Source organism: Pogona vitticeps, chromosome 4 (genome assembly GCF_051106095.1).
Source record: "Pogona vitticeps strain Pit_001003342236 chromosome 4, PviZW2.1, whole genome shotgun sequence".
Taxonomy (NCBI): Eukaryota; Metazoa; Chordata; class Lepidosauria; order Squamata; family Agamidae; genus Pogona; species Pogona vitticeps.
Window position 1 is genome coordinate 190,793,746 of NC_135786.1, and position 20,969 is coordinate 190,814,714.

Consider the following 20,969-nt stretch of genomic DNA (forward strand, 5'->3'; position numbering starts at 1 on the left):
CTCCCAAACAAACATATTTAAGGGGGAAGGTCTGTAGCGTCATGTATTATTCATGTTCTATGCAAGTGTGGTGGAGAGGCGGAGCCGAGAGAGGGTTAAAAGGTAGAGCCTGAGAGGAGGACTCAGTCAGGAGAGTGAGTCAGTGAGTTAGTCAGAGTCAGGGTCGGAAGAGATAGAGATTGAATTAGAGACTGGTTAAGATAAATAAATAGAGAAGGTGGAAATTATATGTCAAAAGAATAGTATGCACATCTGAAGAACTTCTGTGATTATTAAATTGGCTTCACTTTAATAAATAAGTTTTTTTGCATTCACCATACAAGTGTCTGATCAAACGTCATTTATTTTGTGGATTGAGGTAGTGGTGGATTGATGGCAGTGAAAGAAAAACATGACTGGAGTCTTTGTGAGGGCACAAAACGTAGGTGCCTCAAGGAGGTGAACGTCACACGTACCAACAGGATTCTGGCTGCTGTATTCTGGTGATGTGTAAGTACACATACACATTATGGTAACAGATTATTATGCAGTTTTGCTCCCCAGATCCTTAGAAAATTCTTGTGTACACCCTTCATGCAATATTTCATTTGTCTGAGCCTTCATGATTCATGAGTCAGACTGGTCTCTTTTATACATTTTTCTTATTCTGTTAAAGTACAGCAGAACACGATGTCCAACTCCATATACACATGCTTCCCCTTGTGCTTGAACTGAGAATGGATAGAGCATGGTAGACCAGGATGCAGGCCAGCCAGGTGTACAGATGTCAGTACCATGATTGAGCAGCCAAATGGCAGGATCAAGGTGATCAGTGGTCATAGACACCAGAAGTCTCCACAGCACAGGCACAAAGTAGATGAGAGGTAAGTCAGACAGAGTGCTAGGTCACTTACAGGGCTTCACAGAGCACTGCAGCCAAAGACCAAGGAAGATATATAACCAACAGCAATCTAAGATTACACTGAGGTTCACAAGCAGACAGTCAGCCAGGCAGACTAGGAGGAGGTATCCAAACATTCCATTAACTCTTCCAGCTTCAGAATGATACTTTTAAGCAGGAGCTGCTAGAGTCTCTCTGAAGGTTTAGCTGCAGAATATTATAGGTTTCTAAAGAAAGTCTTTCTTGTGAAGAGATAAAGAATCTTTTACTTGAAGGGATTCCTCTAGTGCAGTCGGTCGTATCTTCTAGCATCAAAGCTAGAAGATTTCTGCCTCTTTTAGGCAATGACATTTTGAGGGATTTGAGCTTTGCCTGTGGCTCCTACATCCTATAACACACAAACCTTCAAATGTTTATCCCTAGGCTCAAACAGTTCCTGGGAGGTCACTCTTCCTGGCATTTTAGAGAAAGAGTATCTCTCCAATATGGGCAAGGCAGTATAAACTCCTTAATGGGAATACACCAATTCCTATTATTTTATGGACTCTCTTGCTTATGTCCAACTCCATGGATATCCAGATAGATTATGAATCACACCTGTATGGGATCACTTGCTTATAATAACAATACTAATAATAGTCTGAGAGTGCTAAAGGAATTAAGGTCTTCTACACATCTGCAACAATCACAGCCACTGAAAGCATCAAGGCACTCTATGGTCACTATAATTACTAAGAAGCTCCATGATCTGTATCTACAGTGATGGTGTATTCTGCCTGCATTCTTATTTTATTTTATGGAGACGTGATAATAAATAGAACGGGCAGTAAAATGTTGAAAGTTGGCTCACATAATCTGTTAGCAACCTATTAGTGTAATGACGATATCATCACCTGAGTGTTCTTTCCATTTATATCTCCTGATGGTATAAGAAGCCACCATATACACTACAGTATGGCCAACACTCTGTCCACTACACCAAACATTACTTAGGGAGCCTCAAAAATTAATAATTTTTCATAAAGATTCTCAGCAGAAATGGAAAGAAAAAGTAAAGCCCATTTCTTCTTAAGCTTCTCATTGTGGAGGGAGGGAGTTTGCTCTAGTTCAGCCATTACTCAATGGGGGCCTTGCCTCCCTGGTTGCCAGGCACATTTGAAGGGAGCCACAGATTCATCTGTTCATGTTGTATCCTTGTTTGCATGCAGCCAGGGGCTTTCCTTGTTTGACAGGGGACCCTGGACCCTGATAAGAGGTCCTAAAATGGTTGTGGCTAAAAAAAAAAAGGTTGAGAATTATGCTCTAGTTTTTACTTAACAAAAGTCCCACCCCACTCACAGTAGTGTAGGATCCTACATCCTATATTCATCCACACTTAAGTGATTCAGCATAATGTTTGTGCAAATCCAGTCATATGTCCTTTAGAACAAACACTACACTGAGTAGAAATGCAGGTCCTGCAGGATTATAGGTGGTACAAGAACACCTGTTTTAAAGGAAAAATTAAAGCAACATTTCTTCTACTCAACTTATACAGTTAAAGTAAATAATTGCAACACATCCTCCTCAGAAGCAAATAAAAGAGTAAAAATTTTTTAAAAAACTGAACTCACACAAAAAGCAACAGATTTGTCGATGAATGAGAAAAAGTTTGCAATTAGCCCCTTTTATCTCCATTCAAAGTAAGATGTAGTGTTCATTTAGAAGTAAGAATTTCAGGACTAAGCAAAGGTGATCAGCTAACTCATATTCACCTCTCTGAAGTATTTGATAGATAAGACGTAGTCATTAAATACAACACTACCAAATTCAACATCTATGTCAGTAGAAATCTTATGAATATGAAACATCTATACTGGATTTTGAAAAGATTCAGTTCTGAAAAATGAAAGAACCATTAAACACATTTTTGTTACAGTTTTAATGTAATGTTTACTTTGTGCTTTATGACCATTTTTTAAAAACTGAGGTATTTCCACAATTGCACATAAATGAAAAAAAATGTTTCAGGGCTAAATTTAAAATGAATTAAAAATATCAATAACATGCTGGATTTCCTCCGGAACCTCTTTATTTCTCTGTTTATACAATAGAGAACAATATCTTAGTTAATGCTTTTCTTATCCTTTTTTAACAGCACTTGAGTTTTTTAATAGCTTTGTGCAGATTAAACAAAATGATTTTTAAAAACTGATTTAAAAATGTAATGTTCAAGTGCATTGCCCCACCTGCTCTGAAACCTATGTCATGCCAGCTAGTATAGGTGGTACACAGCAGGACGTACATGCATGCAAAGCAATACAATGTCATAAGTGTGGAAAAGCAACTACAGTTTTACATATAGCTTAGAACGGAGGAGCAACACTTGGGTGATGCTGGGAGCTACTAGTCTGGAAGCATCCTACTGTGCTTCAGTCTTGGCCAATGCCAGTTAATTAAAAGTGTTAGCCACATCCTTAAAGCAGCGAGTATGTATCTGATAATATTTCATTTGGGGCTGTACTGAGAGTGAGATGCCTGATGTACATATTCCACAGTGAATTCTCTTTTTATTTGCTCCTGCCTGAGAATAATTCTACTGCACAATCAATCTCAAAAGCACATATTTCTGCCTGACAAAACTGAATTGTTTGCAGAATAATGTTGTCATGTGTGCAGTTTGTGTTTTTTAAAGATCAAAACATAGTTGGATCTAGAATGGCCGTTCTGTGAAAGGAAGGGCACTTTCTCATCATAGAACAAACTGAGATTCAGTAGAAATCCTCTGCTAGCAGCAGAAGCAGATACAGACTTTTAAAAATCAATTCTCACTTTTCCCCTGCATATGCTCCCTCTCATGCTTCTCTCGAATGTCTCTCAAACATTCATAAGAGACATTGAGGGAACACAGTAACTACCATGGGAAGACGTGGTGGAGTGGGGTGGGTAATCTCCCCTGAAATCTAAACTGAATACAGTGGTGCCTCGCATAGCGAGGTTAATCCGTTCCGGATTAACTTTCGCTATGCTGAAGCATCGTTGAACGGGGCAGGGAATTCCATTGGAACACATTAAACATGGTTTAATGCGTTCCAAATGGGCCAAATACTCACCGTTCAGCGATGCTTCTTAATGGCCGGCAGCCATTTTCGCGCTCTTGCTTCGCTTAACGAGGGCGCGAAAACGCTGTGCGCGGCCATTTTGGGCCATTTCCGGGCTTCCGGCAGCCATTTCAGCCACCGAACAGCTGATCGTTGGGCTTCGTTTTGCGAAGATCGGTAAGCGAAACGCTTACCGGTCTTCGCAAAGCAAATTTTGCCCTATTAAAAAAACGTTGAGCGATTGCATTAGCGATCCGAAAAAACGGATCGCTATGCTATTTCGTCGTTATAGCGAGGCACCACTGTATATTACTCAATTTTATACATACTATGTACAATACATACGACACTTTCTGTTCATAGATTAAATTCAACTGTTGGGTTGTCTTTTTAAAAAGAGGGCAAGATCCTTCTACCAAACTGCTTGTGCATTGACTTGCCTGCACAAGGAATCATTGCATACATTTTTATGCAAGCAGAAGTCATGTGTGCTTTGACTGTGACTTCCACCAGTACAAGAGGATGTGAGGATGCATTACATTACAATCACAGCACAGCTTTCTGTTCCACCAGTGTCCAGCAGAATCCTGCCCAGAGTAATCACTGCAGGTTTGTAGTCTCTATGTCATTTCTCCATATAGTTACTATTTTTATGCACCATAATGGCCTACCACTATATACATAACAATGTCAACACAGCAGTACACTGAAAGCTGCCTTCTTATTAGTTAGGCATCCTTCAGTCTTGAAAGACTATGGAAAGACTTGGAACAGCATCTAGTGTGGCTGAAAAGGCCAATTTGAGAGTGACAATCCCTTCCACGCTGAAGACAAATGCAATCTGTCCCCTGTCCAGCTCCCTGATTTTGTTGCTTTTGTGATGGCCTCTTTGCCTCAGCCTGCTGGACAAGGGTCTCTTCAAATTGGGAGAGGCCATGATGCAACGCCTGCCTCCAGGCTGAATGCTCAGATGTCAGGGTTTCCCATCTGTTGAGGTCCATTCCTAAGGCCTTCAGATCCCACTTGCAGATGTCCTTGTATCGCAGATGTGGCCTCCGTCTGGGGCGATTTCCCTGCACTAATTCTCCATACAGGAGATCTTTTGGAATTTGACCATCAGCCATTCTCACAACATGCCCAAGCCAACATAGGCGTCGCTATTTCAGTCCTTGGCACACACCATTTTAGAATGTACTTTACAGTTGTGTTCAAAATTATTCAACCCCCAATGCTGTAAAGGGGTTTAGGGACTATAGTGTACATTTGGAATTGTATTCAGAATGAAATCCTACAAGGACGTTTTAAAGAACCAAATGCAACTAAAATAACATCAATTGTTTATGTAATACAGTAGTAAATGTTTCTTTTGTGGTTTCTTCATTGCCACAATTATTCAACCACTTAAAGACTACCACTCTGAAGAAGAGAGGTTCATTCAGGTGTTTTCGATCAGGTATTGAAAACACCTGTGGATGTCACCGAGCACCAATCAAGCATAATAAGCACCAATTAGGCAGCTTTCAAATGACTGTGATACTCAGCTCCTTCTAGACATTTACTGGTGTGGTTACAAACATGGTGAAGTGAAGAGAATGGTCCAGGAAGACAAGAGAAGAGGTGATTTGTCTTCACAGGAAGGGTAATGGCTATAAGAAGATTGCAAAGAAGTTAAACATACCAAGAGACACCATAGGAAGCATCATTCGCAAATTCAAGGCAAAGGGCACTGTTGAAATGCTACCTGGTCGTGGAAGAAAGAAGATGCTGACTTCGACTGCTGTGCGCTACCTAAAGCGTAGAGTGGTGAAAAGTCCCCGTGTGACTGCTGAGGAACTGAAAAAAGATTTGTCAGATGTGGGTATAGAAGTTTCAGCTCAGACAATAAGGCGCACACTGCGTAATGAAGGTCTCCATGCCAGAACCCCCAGGCGCACCCCCTTGCTGTCTCCCAAGAATAAGAAGAGTCGATTGCAGTATGCCAAAAGTCATGTGGGCAAACCACAAAAGTTGTGGGATAGTGTTCTGTGGACTGATGAAACAAAATTAGAACTGTTTGGGCCCCTGGATCAACGCTATGTTTGGAGGAGGAAGAACAAGGCATATGACTAAAAGAACACCTTGCCTACTGTGAAGCATGGCGGAGGGTCAATAATGCTTTGGGGCTGTTTTGCTTCTGCAGGTACAGGGAAGCTTCAGCGTGTACAAGGTACCATGAATTCTCTTCAGTACCAGGAGATATTGGATGAAAATGTGATGCAGTCCGTCACACACCTGAGGCTTGGGAGACGTTGGACCTTTCAACAGGACAATGATCCCAAGCATACCTCCAAGTCCACTAGAGCATGGTTGCAGAGGAAAGGCTGGAACATTTTGGAGTGGCCATCGCAGTCACCAGACTTAAATCTGATTGAGAACTTCTGGTGGGACTTAAAGAAAGCAGTTGCAGTGCGCAAGCCTAAGAATTTGACTGAACTGGAGGCTTCTGCCCATGAAGAATGGGCGAAGATACCGGTAGATCGCTGCAAGACACTTGTGTCAAGCTATGCTTCACGTTTAAAAGCTGTTTTAACTGTAAAAGGATGTTGTACTAAGTACTAAGATTGAATGTCACTTGGGGGTTGAATAAAAACTAATAATGATGTGAGCACAGAAAAGACATTTGTGGTTATTTCATTATAAACTTAAGGTTATATTTCTCTGACCTACAAGTGCCTCTTTCATGTAAATGTAAGCAAGATGACTGAATGATCAAAATCAATGTCAAAATGGCCAAAACATTCAATTTCAGTGGGGGTTGAATAATTTTGAACACAACTGTATATAGATCTGAACGTAACCATTATCTCTACCCAATAATGCATAAATGTACTGGTATACCTCCCAGAGACTACCTGAAGTTTTTGCTGTCTGGAGAGAACCAATTAATAACACAGTCAGTGGCTAAGTTTTTATTCACAGTTTTAAGAATTCGTAAAATGTTATAATAAGACAAGTACATGGCTCATGTTTTATACTGCTGATATATTTTAACAATTTACTTATTTTGTATATTTTATATAATGTGCTTATTTTTGTATTTTCGGGTCTATGACCGTATAATAATAAACTAAACTGTTTCAGTAATGTATACATGCTAAAAATTCCAGCTCGTTCTAGAATTACTCTATATGGAACTTTGTCCTACCAGGTGATACCAAAAATGCGTTGGAGGCAATGCATATGGAAGGTGTTCAGTTTCCTCTCCTGTCATGCACACATTGTCTATTTCCTGCAGGTTGTCAGAAAGGCTGTAGTCAGAAAAGCCAGGGGTCATTGTCTGTACATTCCAGGTGCCCAGCTTTAGGGCAGAAGGTTTCTTACGATTGTTGCATGGTGCACAGTTATCGATCTGCTTGTCAGCTTTCACCCTAAACCCCATGCACCCCGTGAGATTAACAGACCATGGCGAGGTAGCACCTTACTGGCTGGGGGCTGCCCTGCTTCAGACGGGCAGTATCTACCTAGTGAGGTGCAATGACCCCTCCCACCGTCAGAAGTAGCCCCTGGCGTCATGCTCTATGCCAATCGAGCAGAGATTTATAACCGGTAACTGCTACTTCCCATGTTGTTTCGACGCTGTATGCGAAGCTGGAGTTTCATCTCCAGAGCATGAAGCCTGGGTAAAATAATATGGAGGATAGGCTGTTACCCAAGCAGCAAATCCCCCCTCTCCATGTCGCTGAAATAGTCCAGTAGAAAGGCAAGAGCCAATACAGCTGGTTCCAGTGACGTCGCAGGAGTTGCCAGAATGACACGAACTGACTCCGGCTCCAAATTTTGCCTCGAGGTTAACTCCTGAAGCCCTTTCCATCAGTGGATATGGCCACAAGGTAGTGGAGGTTTGAATTCAGAGTTTTCCTTATCCTAGATGGGCTGCCTGCCAAGGCTGGCGAGCCCAGCCTACCCGGCCTGCTCTCTAATAGTACAGAAGTATGATCTGACCCTTAGAAGTTTCCTACCCCCAGGTATATGCAATGCTAATTGGCTTTCCCATTTACCAAAATAGCCTTCTTATAGTTGTAGACTATTATTAGTTCTATTTCTGATAGCATGCATCAGACAAGAAATGTTTCACCTCACTGATGTTCAATTGAGGGGTTGGGAGTCATGAATAACGCAGCTACAGTCATGCCATTGGTATGTAAACTATTTTCCTTTCACTGTTGTTTGGGTTTTATTTGGATTTATTTTTAAACAGATGAAGCAGAGAAATAATGGCCATCTACAAATGAGAATAGCAGTGGTGGTAAAACAAATTCCAAAAGACCCAGATTTTTCATTCCTCTGTGACAGGCAAGTGGAATCTCTGCTTACCAACTCTCATGCCCAATTTCCCCAAACCCTGCCCCCATAAGCTCTTCTGCAGTCCTGAGCTGGAAATGAGAGATAAGAGATGGGTTTACCCAGTTCAGATCTCCCAACTACTAAGTAGAGAGAAGAGCCGTCTGATAATACTTTCTGTACTGCCATGTTGGGAAAACGTCAATCATTGATTAAGAGATAAAGGAGATCTGTGGGTAAAGAACTAGGATTCCTAGCTCAGTGATACAGGAAGGCACACCTGTGTATAGTTTTGAGCTGGGAACTGACCTTGTCAGAGAGTGGAGCTTTGGGAAAGTGGGCAAAGCATAATGAGGGAGGAATTGGCTCTCCCATCCTTTGGTACCCAAGGTGTATCTCAGAAGTGAATTTGGCCTCTGGAACAGAAATAGTAATTCAACCTTGCCTATCAGAAGCAGCAACTGCCATGATGCTCTGCTTTATTCTATTCAAAGTACTGTACAGACTCCCAACCATCCTTTGCATCTATTCAACCTGAGGAGTAAGGTTGTAAATCCTTAGTTGTCTTCTCCTAGTGTAAGAGGAATCACAATATTCCTCTCTTCACCAGTAAGGATAGCAATGAATTTCCTGGTGCCTGGACAGAATTTCCAGCTGCTTTGTTCTTGCTTTAGTGAGAACAAAGTTGTGCATAAAGATACTGTAAAACATGCAATTTGTGCACTTCCCTATTGCCCAAAATTATGACGAGTGCTCCTTTAAGTAAGAATGTGGACTACAACATATTTCCTAACATTTAGCTAGTCCTCTGATCACTGCATGCTCTGTTTTTCCAAAGGACAGTACACTAGAGATGTTTACTGTATGTGAACTACAAAGACGTTCAAGGAGCAAAAAGATTTCTGCATCATACTCTCAGCTGGATGTGAGGAGTCTTGTACAGCTTTAGAATTCCTCACTGAGGTATCTCAGCATGTCAGGTCAGCATAAATAAATACCCACATCCAGTGCTTCTGCAACTCATGTTCAAAAATATTGTTAAATCAGAGTGGCTACCCCTGTTCCTCTCATCGCTTTGCTCACACAAGCACTGGCAACTGTAAAGAGCTAAGGTTCTTGCTTAAATGTAGCAAGAACCCGAAATAATCCGGAACCTCTCCTGTTCAGGCATGTGCAAATTAACACATGAGCAAACCAACAAGTAGGGAAGCTAGACACTCCCTCCTATTAAACATGTTAATGATCATGGATTACAAAATGGCTGAAAAGAGTCAGAAAGTGTGGTGGTGCTTGTTGAAAGACTAAGGCTTTCCCAGGAGAGGTAGTCCTCTGGGAGAAGCCCTCTACAGAGCAGTGACACTACCCTTCCCAGGCATCCCTGCAACAACCAGGAAACACCAGGGCACTTTACTTCTGTTTTTGCACAGAGAACCAGGCTGAAGAAGGCACCCATGGAGATTTAAAAAGCTGGTGTCTAGACTTCTGCTTTTGGACTGTGCTTCCCCAAAATTTTGCCTCTGGAATTCCTGAAGAATTCTGAGAGCTGGAGTCCAAAAACTCTGAAGGTTCCATTCCTAGTGCCATAAATATAGCTTGCACTTTTGTATATGAACAATTAGCCAAGTCATATGTTTCGTCCATGTGATATTTTTCTAACCAAGCTTTTTGGGCACCACCACAGGTAAAATTGCCTATTAGAATTCGACTGTTAGGAAAAGAATATTTATGTTATAAAATCTACATTTCACCAGTTGCCTAGACTTTAAAGCATGGCTTTGATTTATGGATCAAAATTCCCCATTTATAAATTTATCTGAACAGCTTTAGGCAATTCTGACAGTTAAAAATTTAGTTTTATTGACCAAATGCAGCTAGTCTGCCCACAAGGGGACCAGTACATATACAACCTGCTGAATTGAAAAACAAAACAAAAAACAAACCCTCACACACTATTATTTGATTCCATGACCAAGTTAGATTAGAAACCATAACCAATATAACAGCACGTTCCAAAACTCAAGGCAAAATATCTGTTGAGAAACTTAGTCACCCTTCAAGAAAGAAGGTGAAAAAGATCTAGATAGAAAACCTGCCAACACTGTGATTTACAATAGTATGTGATTCCTGCCTATGTCAACAAGAATTGTGAAAGACTGTAGGGAAAAGGTAAACATCAGAATAAATACAACAGAGAAAAATAAAAGGCAATAAAATATGGAACAATACAAAGTGCCATTAGACTCTACAGTATAATATTAACTGGGCTCAACCTAGCCAACCTAAGCACTTCTAAGGCTCACTAGTTTCAAAGGCTGTGCTTTAACCACATGTTCCCACTGAAAGCAATGAGACTACTGCTTTATTTTGTCTGACCTGCATCCATATTATTTAATAAGTCCCATATCAAAAAATAAAAAGGTATCTAGAGAAAAAGGGCTTGTTTAAGAAAGCTTGGCAAGTTTAAGTAAAAAACATATTAAATGATTTAAAGCCACTTTTAATTTAGGCTTATTCCATTGTAAAAGTAACCATCTCCCACAATCTCAATTTATTTTCCAATTGTGAAGCCCTTGTAATATATAAACAAGCCTCTGTGGGGAAGCAAATCAATAAAAGTGTCTAATTTGATTAGCTGTGTTTTAAAATTCATCAAGGTAACTCAACATAAAATAAACTGCTTACTTGTCAGTATTTTCCATGTCTTTTTTTCATCATCATAATACTGAACCAAATTGCTGGGTAGCCGGTCAGGTCCAGGAGGCAGTCCTCCAACCAATAAAAGCATTTTCTTGTTGGAGCGAATTCTTCATCCAAAAGAAAAGAGAAGATGAATAACCACATTACTGCAGAGTATTTTTAGTAGCATAAAATCATAACCATCAGAATATTCACTGCTTGCACTTTTCTATTTCATTTTTTTTGTTTCTTTTCCCTATCATGTTTCAACAACTTTTTGAATCAAGCAGAAAAAATAATCAGAAAAGCTGTACAGCCCTCTACTTGTGGAATAATAAGTTTCCTTTATGCAATTTGTAAAAGGTTCATTCTAGAATGACCCTTTTCTCATATTATCCCTTTAAATCATCACTCTTTACAGCTGAATACACATGAAATGCTCTGGAGTTGTACTAAGGTTAAGCATTAAAGTTGCATGTCAAAAGCCGTATTAGTCAAAATCATTATTATAAGCCATTCTACACCCAAAGAACCTTGAAAAAATTAAGGTTATGCAGACAGTTGGTGAGACAACTCTTTAATCGCACATTAAAACTTAAAATTCCAATTTATCTGTACAATTAGCAGCACTCTGCTAACAGTTAAACATTGAACTTTACTTTGTTACAAAATACTTTTTGTTGTTTAATTTAGTTTAGTCTCTTGATTCCCTCTTCCCCACCGCCCCTCCTTTCTCTGCTCTCCCTCTGAGCACCACTGGCTATAGCAACACCAATTGGTAAAAATGAGACTGTGATGTTGTTGTGAGCCTCCCCAGAGTGGAGCCCTGCCAATGCTTGCCACCGATCCAGCGGCATGAACCTGCTCAAGTGTGCAAAGTCACTCTAATTCCCTCCCTCTGTTTTTCTACCTTCTCCCCCAGGGGGCAGCCACTGAAAAGAGTGACTACCCACCCATCAAGAGCTGGCAATTCGCTGCTATTAACCGTGACCGTGATTCCCAGTCTGCCTGGCAGTTCTTAAGAACAGGACTGCAACGTCTCATATGCAGTAAAAGATGTAATATGCACCCTGCCCTCCATTGCTATACCTGATGAATGCACACTTCTTTGTAACACTAATAGCTTTAACACAATTTCAAGGGGGTAAAAAGAAGAGACCTAGACCCCTAGATGAGTACTAATGCTTTAATAGTCACTTTACATATAATTGAACATGTATCTGTTACACAAGGCCTGGAAAGAGATAAAAATCTAAATAAAAGACCATGGCAAGGCAATTCTTTCTATTCTCACGGAAGTTTAAACTATATGCATGTTACACATATCATATATGTCTGACACATCACAACATGACTTCAGTTTTCTTATTGTTGATCTGTTTGGTATTACTGGGACTATCTTATATACTTTATTGTATCAAGCAATAATGATTCTTGCTACAAATTAGGGCAATTAATGCATTAATCACTCTAAATTCAGGTACTTTTTAAAAAGGGGGATGTTTCCAATGTAGATAGGCTGTTTTCAAAAAAGCACTCCAGTAAAGGGAGTGTTATCACTAATGTCCATGTTCTGTGATTTTTTTAAAGTTTACTGTGTTTAGGAATATCTGTTTGACAGATTAATTTACATGTACGCTATGAGCATGGCAACATAGTTAAAAGATCCACATAAATCTAACTTAAATAAGTTTGGAAATACAGCATGCAAAGAGGATATTAAGGGTTGCCTCCAAAAGAAATTGCTGTTGTTATGTGCCATCAAGTAACCTCCAACTTATAGTCAGTAGTCAGTAGGCATCCTTCAGTCTTGAGAGACTATGGTAGCGTGCTCTGTATGGAGGTCTTGGAACAGCGTCTAGTGTGGCTGAGAAGGCCAATTCGAGAGTGGCAATCTCTTCCACATTGAAGACAAATACAATCTGTCCCCTGCCCAACTCCCTGGTTTTGCTTGTTTTGGGACTGCCTCTTTGCCTCGGCCTGCTGGACAAGTATCTCTTCAAATTGGGAGAGGCCATGATGCACCGCCTGCCTCCAGGCTGAATGCTCAGACGTCAAGGTTTCCCATCTGTTGAGATCCATTCCTAAGGCCTTCAGATGCCGCTTGCAGATGTCCTTGTATCGCAGATGTGGTCTCCCTCTGGGGCGATTTCCCTGCACTAATTCTCCATACAGGAGATCTTTTGGAATCCAACCATCAGCCATTCTCACAACGTGCCCAAGCCAATGTAGACAGCACTGTTTCAGTAATGTATACATGCTAAAAATTCCAGCTTGTTCTAGGACTACTCTATTTGGAACTTTGTCCTGCCAGGTGATACCAAAAATATGTCGGAGACAACGCATTTGGAAAGTGTTCAACTTCCTCTCCTGCCATGCACAGAGGGTCCAGGACTTGCTGCAGTACAAGAGTTTGCTCAGGACACAGGCTCTATAGACCTGGATTTTGGTGTATGCCGCCAGCTTCTTATTAAGCCATACTCTTTTTGTGAGTCTAGAGAACATGGTAGCTGTTATAGCGACCCTATGAATGAAAGATCTCCCAAATGTCCTGTTCTCAACAGCCCTGCACAGCTCTGGCAAATGCAAGCCTGTGGCTTCTTCCATCTAATTTTTGGTCTTCCTCTTTTCCCAGCATTATTGTCTTTCCCAGAGAATCCTGCCTTCTCATGATGTGTCCAAAGTAGGACTGTCTCCATTTCAACATTTTTGCCTCCAGAGACAGTTCAGGCTTGATTAGATCTGGGACCCACTTGTTCATCTTTCTGGCAGTCCAGGGTATCTGCAAAGCTCTCCTTCAGCACCACATTTCAAATGAATCATTTTTTTATGTTAGCTTTCTTCACTGCCGAGCTTTCACACCCATACATGGTGATCACAAATACAAGAGTTTGGATGATTTTGGTTGTCTCCTGTGCCACATCCTTGCGTCTGAGGATCTTTTTTAATTCCTTCATTGTTACCCTTCTGAGTCTCAGTCTTCTGATTTCTTGGCTGCAGTTTCCATTTGGATTGATGGTTGAATCCAAGTATACAAAATCTCTAATTATTTCAAGTTCTTCACTGTCAATGCTAAGTTGTGTAGTCCTTCTGTAGTCATGATTTTTGTCTTCTTAACATTCAACTGAAGTCTTCTTTCACTTTCTCTTAAAGTCATTTTAGGTCACTGCTGCTTTCTGCTAGTAGGATGGGGTCATCTACATATATTAAATTCATGATATTTCTTCCACCAGTTTTTACTCATCCTTCATCTGAATCTAGTCTGGCTTGCCATATAAAGTACTTTTCCTTTACAAAAAGGAGTGACAATGATTATGGAAGTGCCAAAAGCTTATATCCAGGAAAGGTACTTAGTATCAGTTTACCTTCACTCATCATGTCAAGTATGTTGCTTACAGTAATACTACTGTTACTGCCTGGGCTAAAGGACATCAGATACAGAATGGCTAGCAGGCATTAATAAAGTCAGTTAAATGTACATTTAGGAAATACAAGTTTCAGAATCAGTACTCCTGTCGTTGCCAACCTGGACTATTTTAAAACTCATGATTTTGATATATGAAAATTTGCATGTGTTTCATTTGTCCCAATGTCTTAAAAAGTGCAAAAAATAAACCATTTTTCCCTATTTGGCTTAAGGTTGGCTAAACACATAACAAGAGACTGAGCAACATTAACCCACAAGTCACTTAAGCATGGTCACCCTTAATGAGAGAGTAAATTGTTTATTCCAATTCTCTTGTGTAGCATGTTCTATTTCTATCCCAATCATCTTCAACTGTATTTTAAAATTCTAAAAACCACGATAAGGTTGGCCAATAAAGAAACTTATTTCAATTTTTTATTAGTTTTTGCATTTCACTTTCATCTAAACAACACTTTTCAAGCCTGACAGCACTGTGAAGAGACAAAGAAGAATAAAAGTTCACTTTTCTTGGGCGTAGGATCAATGATGATACTCTGATTTGAATTACCAAACAGTGATAATAGGCAGTATACACTCAGGCTTAATAGCATATACTGGGGCCCCAGATTCCAGGGCCATATACAGTACATGCAACTCTTCGAAATAAGCTGCAAGTTTGCTAGCTACCTATTCAGTGAAGACTATAAAGTCCCCAGTGTTTACTGCCAAGCATCTCCACTAGACAATATCCAGTTGGGAATGAGATTCTGAGCTATTTAAAGAGATACACAGTAGCATACTTGTGAACATGTTTAATCTTGAGCATTATTAGAAACAAATCTCACTAGACAATGGAGGAAGCATGTCAGATTCAAATCAAAATATCGTAATTCATCCTATGCTCAAGATAAGTGATCTTTTATTCTTCTTTGTTTATTCACAGTGCTGTCGGTCTTGAAGAATATTATTTAGATGAGAGTAATAACTTCCAAATGTAGAGAGAGGTTGGAGCTAAGACCTCAGCTGAAGAATTTAACACAATATGCTCATGTGTTAAGTTTTTTAACTGAAATTTTAAAAATTGGTTTATTCTTCTCCTTCTTTGAAGACTTTTGGACAAATGAAACATATGCAAATATCATGTGTAAACAGTCCTTCAAATATCATGGCCTCGGGTCATAGAGGGCTTTGCAAGTCAAAAACACCTCTTTAAATTCCATCCAGAGACAAAATGGTAACGTAGATCTAACTGCCAATATATAATCTTGAAATCATATGAGTTACATTCAAATTCCACATTCATTGCTTTTAACAAAGCCAAGAAAACACATATTTTCAAACTGGCCTTCTAAAACTGTTTATTGAGTATTGTATTGGCTTTAATTGGCTGATTATTATGACTCTTTAGTTGTTTTATTGTTCTATGTGTTTTTAACCTGCTTTTAATTGATCTTTACCTGGTTAAAAAATATGTTTGCCAGCTACCTTAAGCACTATTCTATTGAGCTGTTTATTTAATAAGTCTGCACACATCCTGGCATTCTGTCTACATCTCAGGGGATGAGTAAATGTTGTAAGCCGCCTAGAGTGGTCGAAATGACTAGATAGGTGGGGTCTAAATACAATACATGAATGAATGAATGAATGAATGAATGAATGAATGAATGAATGAATGAATGAATGAATAAATAAATAAATAAATAAATAAATAAATAAATAAATAAATAAATAAATAAATAAATAAATAAATGGGGATGAGTAAGATGTAATCTAGCATATCTAACATATCTGTGGAGGGGAACTAGGTTAAGAAAAGCTGGGCTGGCCCCTCTTCAGTTGATTTCAATTTGAGTCTTCCTCTACTAGGAGTTGGCAGCTATATTCTTCAAGATAGGCATTTCACCAAGAAACTCATTAAGGGCCCTTAAGAAACCATGAAGACCTCTCACATGGAATGGAGCTATCAGAAGATCAAGATTTCTCTTGCAAAGGTTAGGAACCCTCTAAACAACATCACACAGTGCCCTGTCTGTGACTAACAAATTGTTGACACTTGCCTTGAAAAGCAATAATTATTACAAAAAGCCCTCACCATTATAAGTGCAACGGAAACTACAAATAACATAGGCAACAAAAAAAATTATTAAGTACAACATATATTATTACAGCAAGAGGGAAAGGACAATATAAAAAAGGGGTGGAGAAGATGGGGGAAGAGTCATTTGGTAAGAAGGCAATATGTACTTAGCACATAAGATCAACTGAAGAGACAGCATGCTTGCATATCACAAGAATTGCTTGTAAGGCTATGGTACTAGCTCTGCAATATCACTGAAGCAGTTCAATAACAGAGAGCATACTTAAAGCATGATTTACATTTTGGAAAAGTGAAACTGAAATCCTCCACCACCACCATTTGCAGAGGAAAAAAAAACCCATATGCAATCCTGAAAACCAAACAGTAGTTTGTCCACATTAGATATTATATACTCAATAGTTGTCACTGTGTAGCATTGACATGGTTGCCCACACTGAATCCCTGTCCATTTTGCTATTCTGGCATACTTCACACATTATATTTATAGTTATGTACCCAAGATATTTCAAATGGATACCTAAGAACATAAAATATGAGAGTCTGAAAAAAAATGTTTCAGAATAAACAATGTATGTGTTTCCTCGCTTGGATGCAGCTCCCTGCAACATATAGTGACAAACCTATGTTCAGTTTTGCGTGATATGTGTAATGTCTCTGAAATTATACAGTAAATGTCTGCAAATTCTGTAACCGGAATAAACTATGCAAATTAATCAAATTCACATAATATAATTATATGTTTCATAAATCTGAAGAGCTGCCCCAATTAGTCTTTGAGAGTGTTGGTTTCTGTATTCAACAATTACATATACAATACAGAAATAAAGGGTGGGATTAATGAAATAAAACTGAGAAGAGTGGACATCTGCAAAGAAGACAATGCATGCGAAAGTGACAAAGTACAGGGCTGTGGTATTCCATGTGGAGAAGACGTCTCACTAATTGGTGCCTGGAACTTCCATTCAGTTCTGCCAAAATGTTTTATGGTTTTGGTTTTCTCTACAAGCCTGGGGCTAAGTTATCTGAACTGAAAACTTAGGAGAGCTTTCTAACAACGGACCGATCAAAACAGTATTAGACATCAAAGTGTAAATCTTAACAACTTCCCAAAAGAAAAACAATGTGTACCTTTGGGATCATCATGATGGCAGGTACCAAGGTGACCCTCTTGAGAATGTGTTGGGCTACCACTGGTCTCATAGCAAGGATATATTGATGTAGAGACACCATCTGGGTGATCTCTAATTATACAGGGCATTTTGAACCACCGGCAGCTGCTTTCTAAAAAAGTGCTACTGCCATCATAGAAACAGAAACCATGCATACCTAGCAGGGTGTGGTTAATGATTCATGTGAATGACCTCCCCATTAGGCACATTTTGGCCAGGAGCACAGCAGCAAGGTCCTGAATTGATAATACGAACCAACTCTTTTATTCTAGATGTAAAAGCGCAGGGCTTATTTCTCATTATGGATAATGAAGAAAGCCATCACCCACCCAAACTTTTATTGAGACTGAAATGGAAATGACTGGGTGGCAGGGTCAGGATCTTTAGTCTGTATTACTCAGAAAGTGCTAACAGCTAACGATAGTATGTTCTTCCTTGCCTTTAAATCTTGTCACTCTGAAATATAGTCATACAAATTATCCAGTCAGTACAGATTATCCAGATGTACTATTGCTATCTTTTCACATAGTCAGACATATATATGTCTGAATATGCGAAAGCCTTCGACTGTGTGGACCATAGCAAACTATGGCAAGTTCTTAAAGAAATGGGAGTACCTGACCACCTTATCAATCTCCTGAGAAATTTATATGTGGGACAGGAAGCAACAGAACTGGATATGGAACAACTGATTGGTTCAAAATTGGGAAAGGAGTACGACAAGGCTGTATATTGTCCCCCTGCTTATTTAACTTATATCCAGAATACATCATGCGAAATGCTGGACTGGAGGAATCCCTAACTGGAATTAAGATTGCCAGAAGAAATATCAACAACCTCAGATATGCAGATGATACCACTCTGATGGCAGAAAGTGAGGAGGAATTAAAGAACCTCTTAATGAGCATGAAAGAGTAGAGTGCAAAAAATGGTCTGAAACTCAACATCAAAAAAGATCATGGCCACTGGTTTCATCACATCCTGGCAAATAGAAATGGAAGTTATGGAGACAGTGACAGATTTTACCTTCTTGGGCTCCATGATCACTTGCTCCATGTCTTGCTTTTTGCATACTGTTGTGAAACTCTTAAAACAGCAGCCACGAAAATAAAAGACACCTGCTTCTTAGGTGGAAAGCGATGACAAACCTAGAAAGCATCTTTAAAAGCAGAGACATCATTTTGCCGACAAAGGTCCGCATAGTCAAAGCTATGGGTTTTCCAGTAGTGATGTATGGAAGTGAGCGCTGACTATAAAGAAGGCTGACTGCTGAAGAATTGATGCTTTTGAATTGTGGTGCTGAAGGAGACTTTTGAGAGTCCCCTGGACTGCAAGGAGATCAAACCCATCCATTCTGAAGGAAATCAACCCTGAGTGCTCACTGGAAGGACAGATCCTGAAGCTGAGGCTCTAATACTTTGGCCATCTGAGAAGAGAAGACTCCCTGCAAAAGACCCTGATGTTGGGAAAAAGTGAAGGCAAGAGGAGAAGGGGACGACAGAGGATGAGATGGCTGGACAGTATCATTGAAGCTACCAACATGAATTTGATCCAACTATGGGAGGCAGTGGAAGACAGGAGGGCATGGCGTGCTCGGGTCCATAGGGTCATGAAGAGTCGGACACGTCTTAATGACTAAACAACAACATGCCTAAAAACATATAATTTCCCCAAGATTACAAATGCTGAGATAGCAACTTCACGTTTTATACCAGGAAAGAAGAACGTCCATGAGATAGGAGGTCCTCACCAACCCTCCCTGCATTCCCTTCAGAGAAATTTCCCTTCCTCCAAAGCCCCACTCCAAGCAGGTTTCCTGAGGCTGCACTTAGAAAGGGCAGTCCTTCTATAGCAGTGGTTCCCAACCTTGGATCTCCTGGCGTTCTTGGGCTGCAATTCCCAGAAGCCTTCACCACTAGCTGTGTTGGCAAGGGCTTCTTGAAGTTGCAGCACAAGGACTTCTGAGGACCAAAGTTTGGGAACCTCTTTTATACAGTGTTGAACTGGGAATCCCACCTTTATTTCCAATCACATTTGAGAGAAAAGAGTTCGGGTTTCCAAAATTTAAGAGAAAAACTGAAGTGCAAGATGACTATCTTTTCTGATCAGCGATGGAGGTAGAGAGTTAAGATTTCCCTATCTCAGTGCATCAAAAGGGGCTGTCTTTGTGGAGATCCCAGCTTTTCTCTCTTATCATTTTGATCTGGGTGGAAAGCGATGACCCAAGAGCACTACAGAAAGATAATCTGTCTTTAGAATTGAATACATGAATTCATTAATGAGAGAGCTTGGGGGAAGGTGTTTGAGTTTCCAAGAATATTCCATGAGGCGATCTAACCTCTGAATACAATTTCAAATCCTGTTTTACGCCATCCCCACTTTCACTAAGAGAAAGAAACCTGAAGATCATACACAAAGAACATTTGAAAGATTACTGACAATCATTTCTAAAGCATCTTGCAAACAAGCTATGTTAGCAGCTAAAAGGAAGAAGGAACCCAGCTTTGTGCCAAGGTATCAAGGCCTCATCTAAAGTACTGTGTCCAGTCCTGGACACTGCATTTTAAGAAGGATGCCAACAAATTGGAACAAGTTCAGAGGAGGGTGAGAAGGATCGCCAGGGAACTGGAAACCAAGCCCTACGAGGAAAGGCTGAAAGAACTGGACGTGTTTTACCTTGATAAACCAAGACTACTCAAAAATAAGTCATATAGAGAAGGGGCAGGATCTGTTCTCAATGATCCCAGAGTGTAGGATATATAAGTTACAGGAAGCCAAATTTCAACTGAATATGCAGAAAAACTTCTTAACAGTGGTGGAACCAATTACGTTGGAAGTGGTGAGTGCTCCAATGCTTGGAGGCATCCAAAAGAAAATTGGACAACAATCTGACTTGGTTTTGATTTCTGCATTAATCAGTGGGTAAGACTCAATTGCCTTATAGGCCCCTTCCACCTTTATTAATCTATGATACTAAATTGGAAAAGCAAATTTTGCAGTGCTTACTAGCGATGTGCACTTACTATGGTTTGGTGCTTCAGCATGGTTTGGTGGACTGGGTCCACAAATGTTGTGTGGGCACCCTGGATTCCATGCCTGCCTCCTCCCATGGGCACCTGATCAGAAGCAGTGCCATGGACTTCTCTGTCCTGCCTTCTCCTCTGAGTGGGCACTTGTCAGAAGAGGCTGAGTGTAGAATCCATGGTGCCCACTCAATATCTGTCAGCCCAATCTGCCAAACTGCACCAAATCATGGCAAGTGCCCACCTCTAATACTTACGTTTATGCAGGGATTCTGAAACTGAACTCCTAAAGCTCAGAATATATTATCACTTAGGTT

At 40.0% G+C, this 20,969-nt stretch overlaps 1 protein-coding gene across 1 annotated transcript in view; it reads right to left on the minus strand.

Annotated features, from left to right (window-relative positions):
* Positions 1-20,969, minus strand: part of KLHL14 (kelch like family member 14) — a 95,104-nt gene that overhangs the window by 59,785 nt on the left and 14,350 nt on the right. The window contains exon 2 of the mRNA XM_072998891.2: positions 10,963-11,084. Coding sequence (XP_072854992.2) covers positions 10,963-11,084 — 122 coding nt within the window. The remainder of the gene's footprint in view (positions 1-10,962; positions 11,085-20,969) is intronic.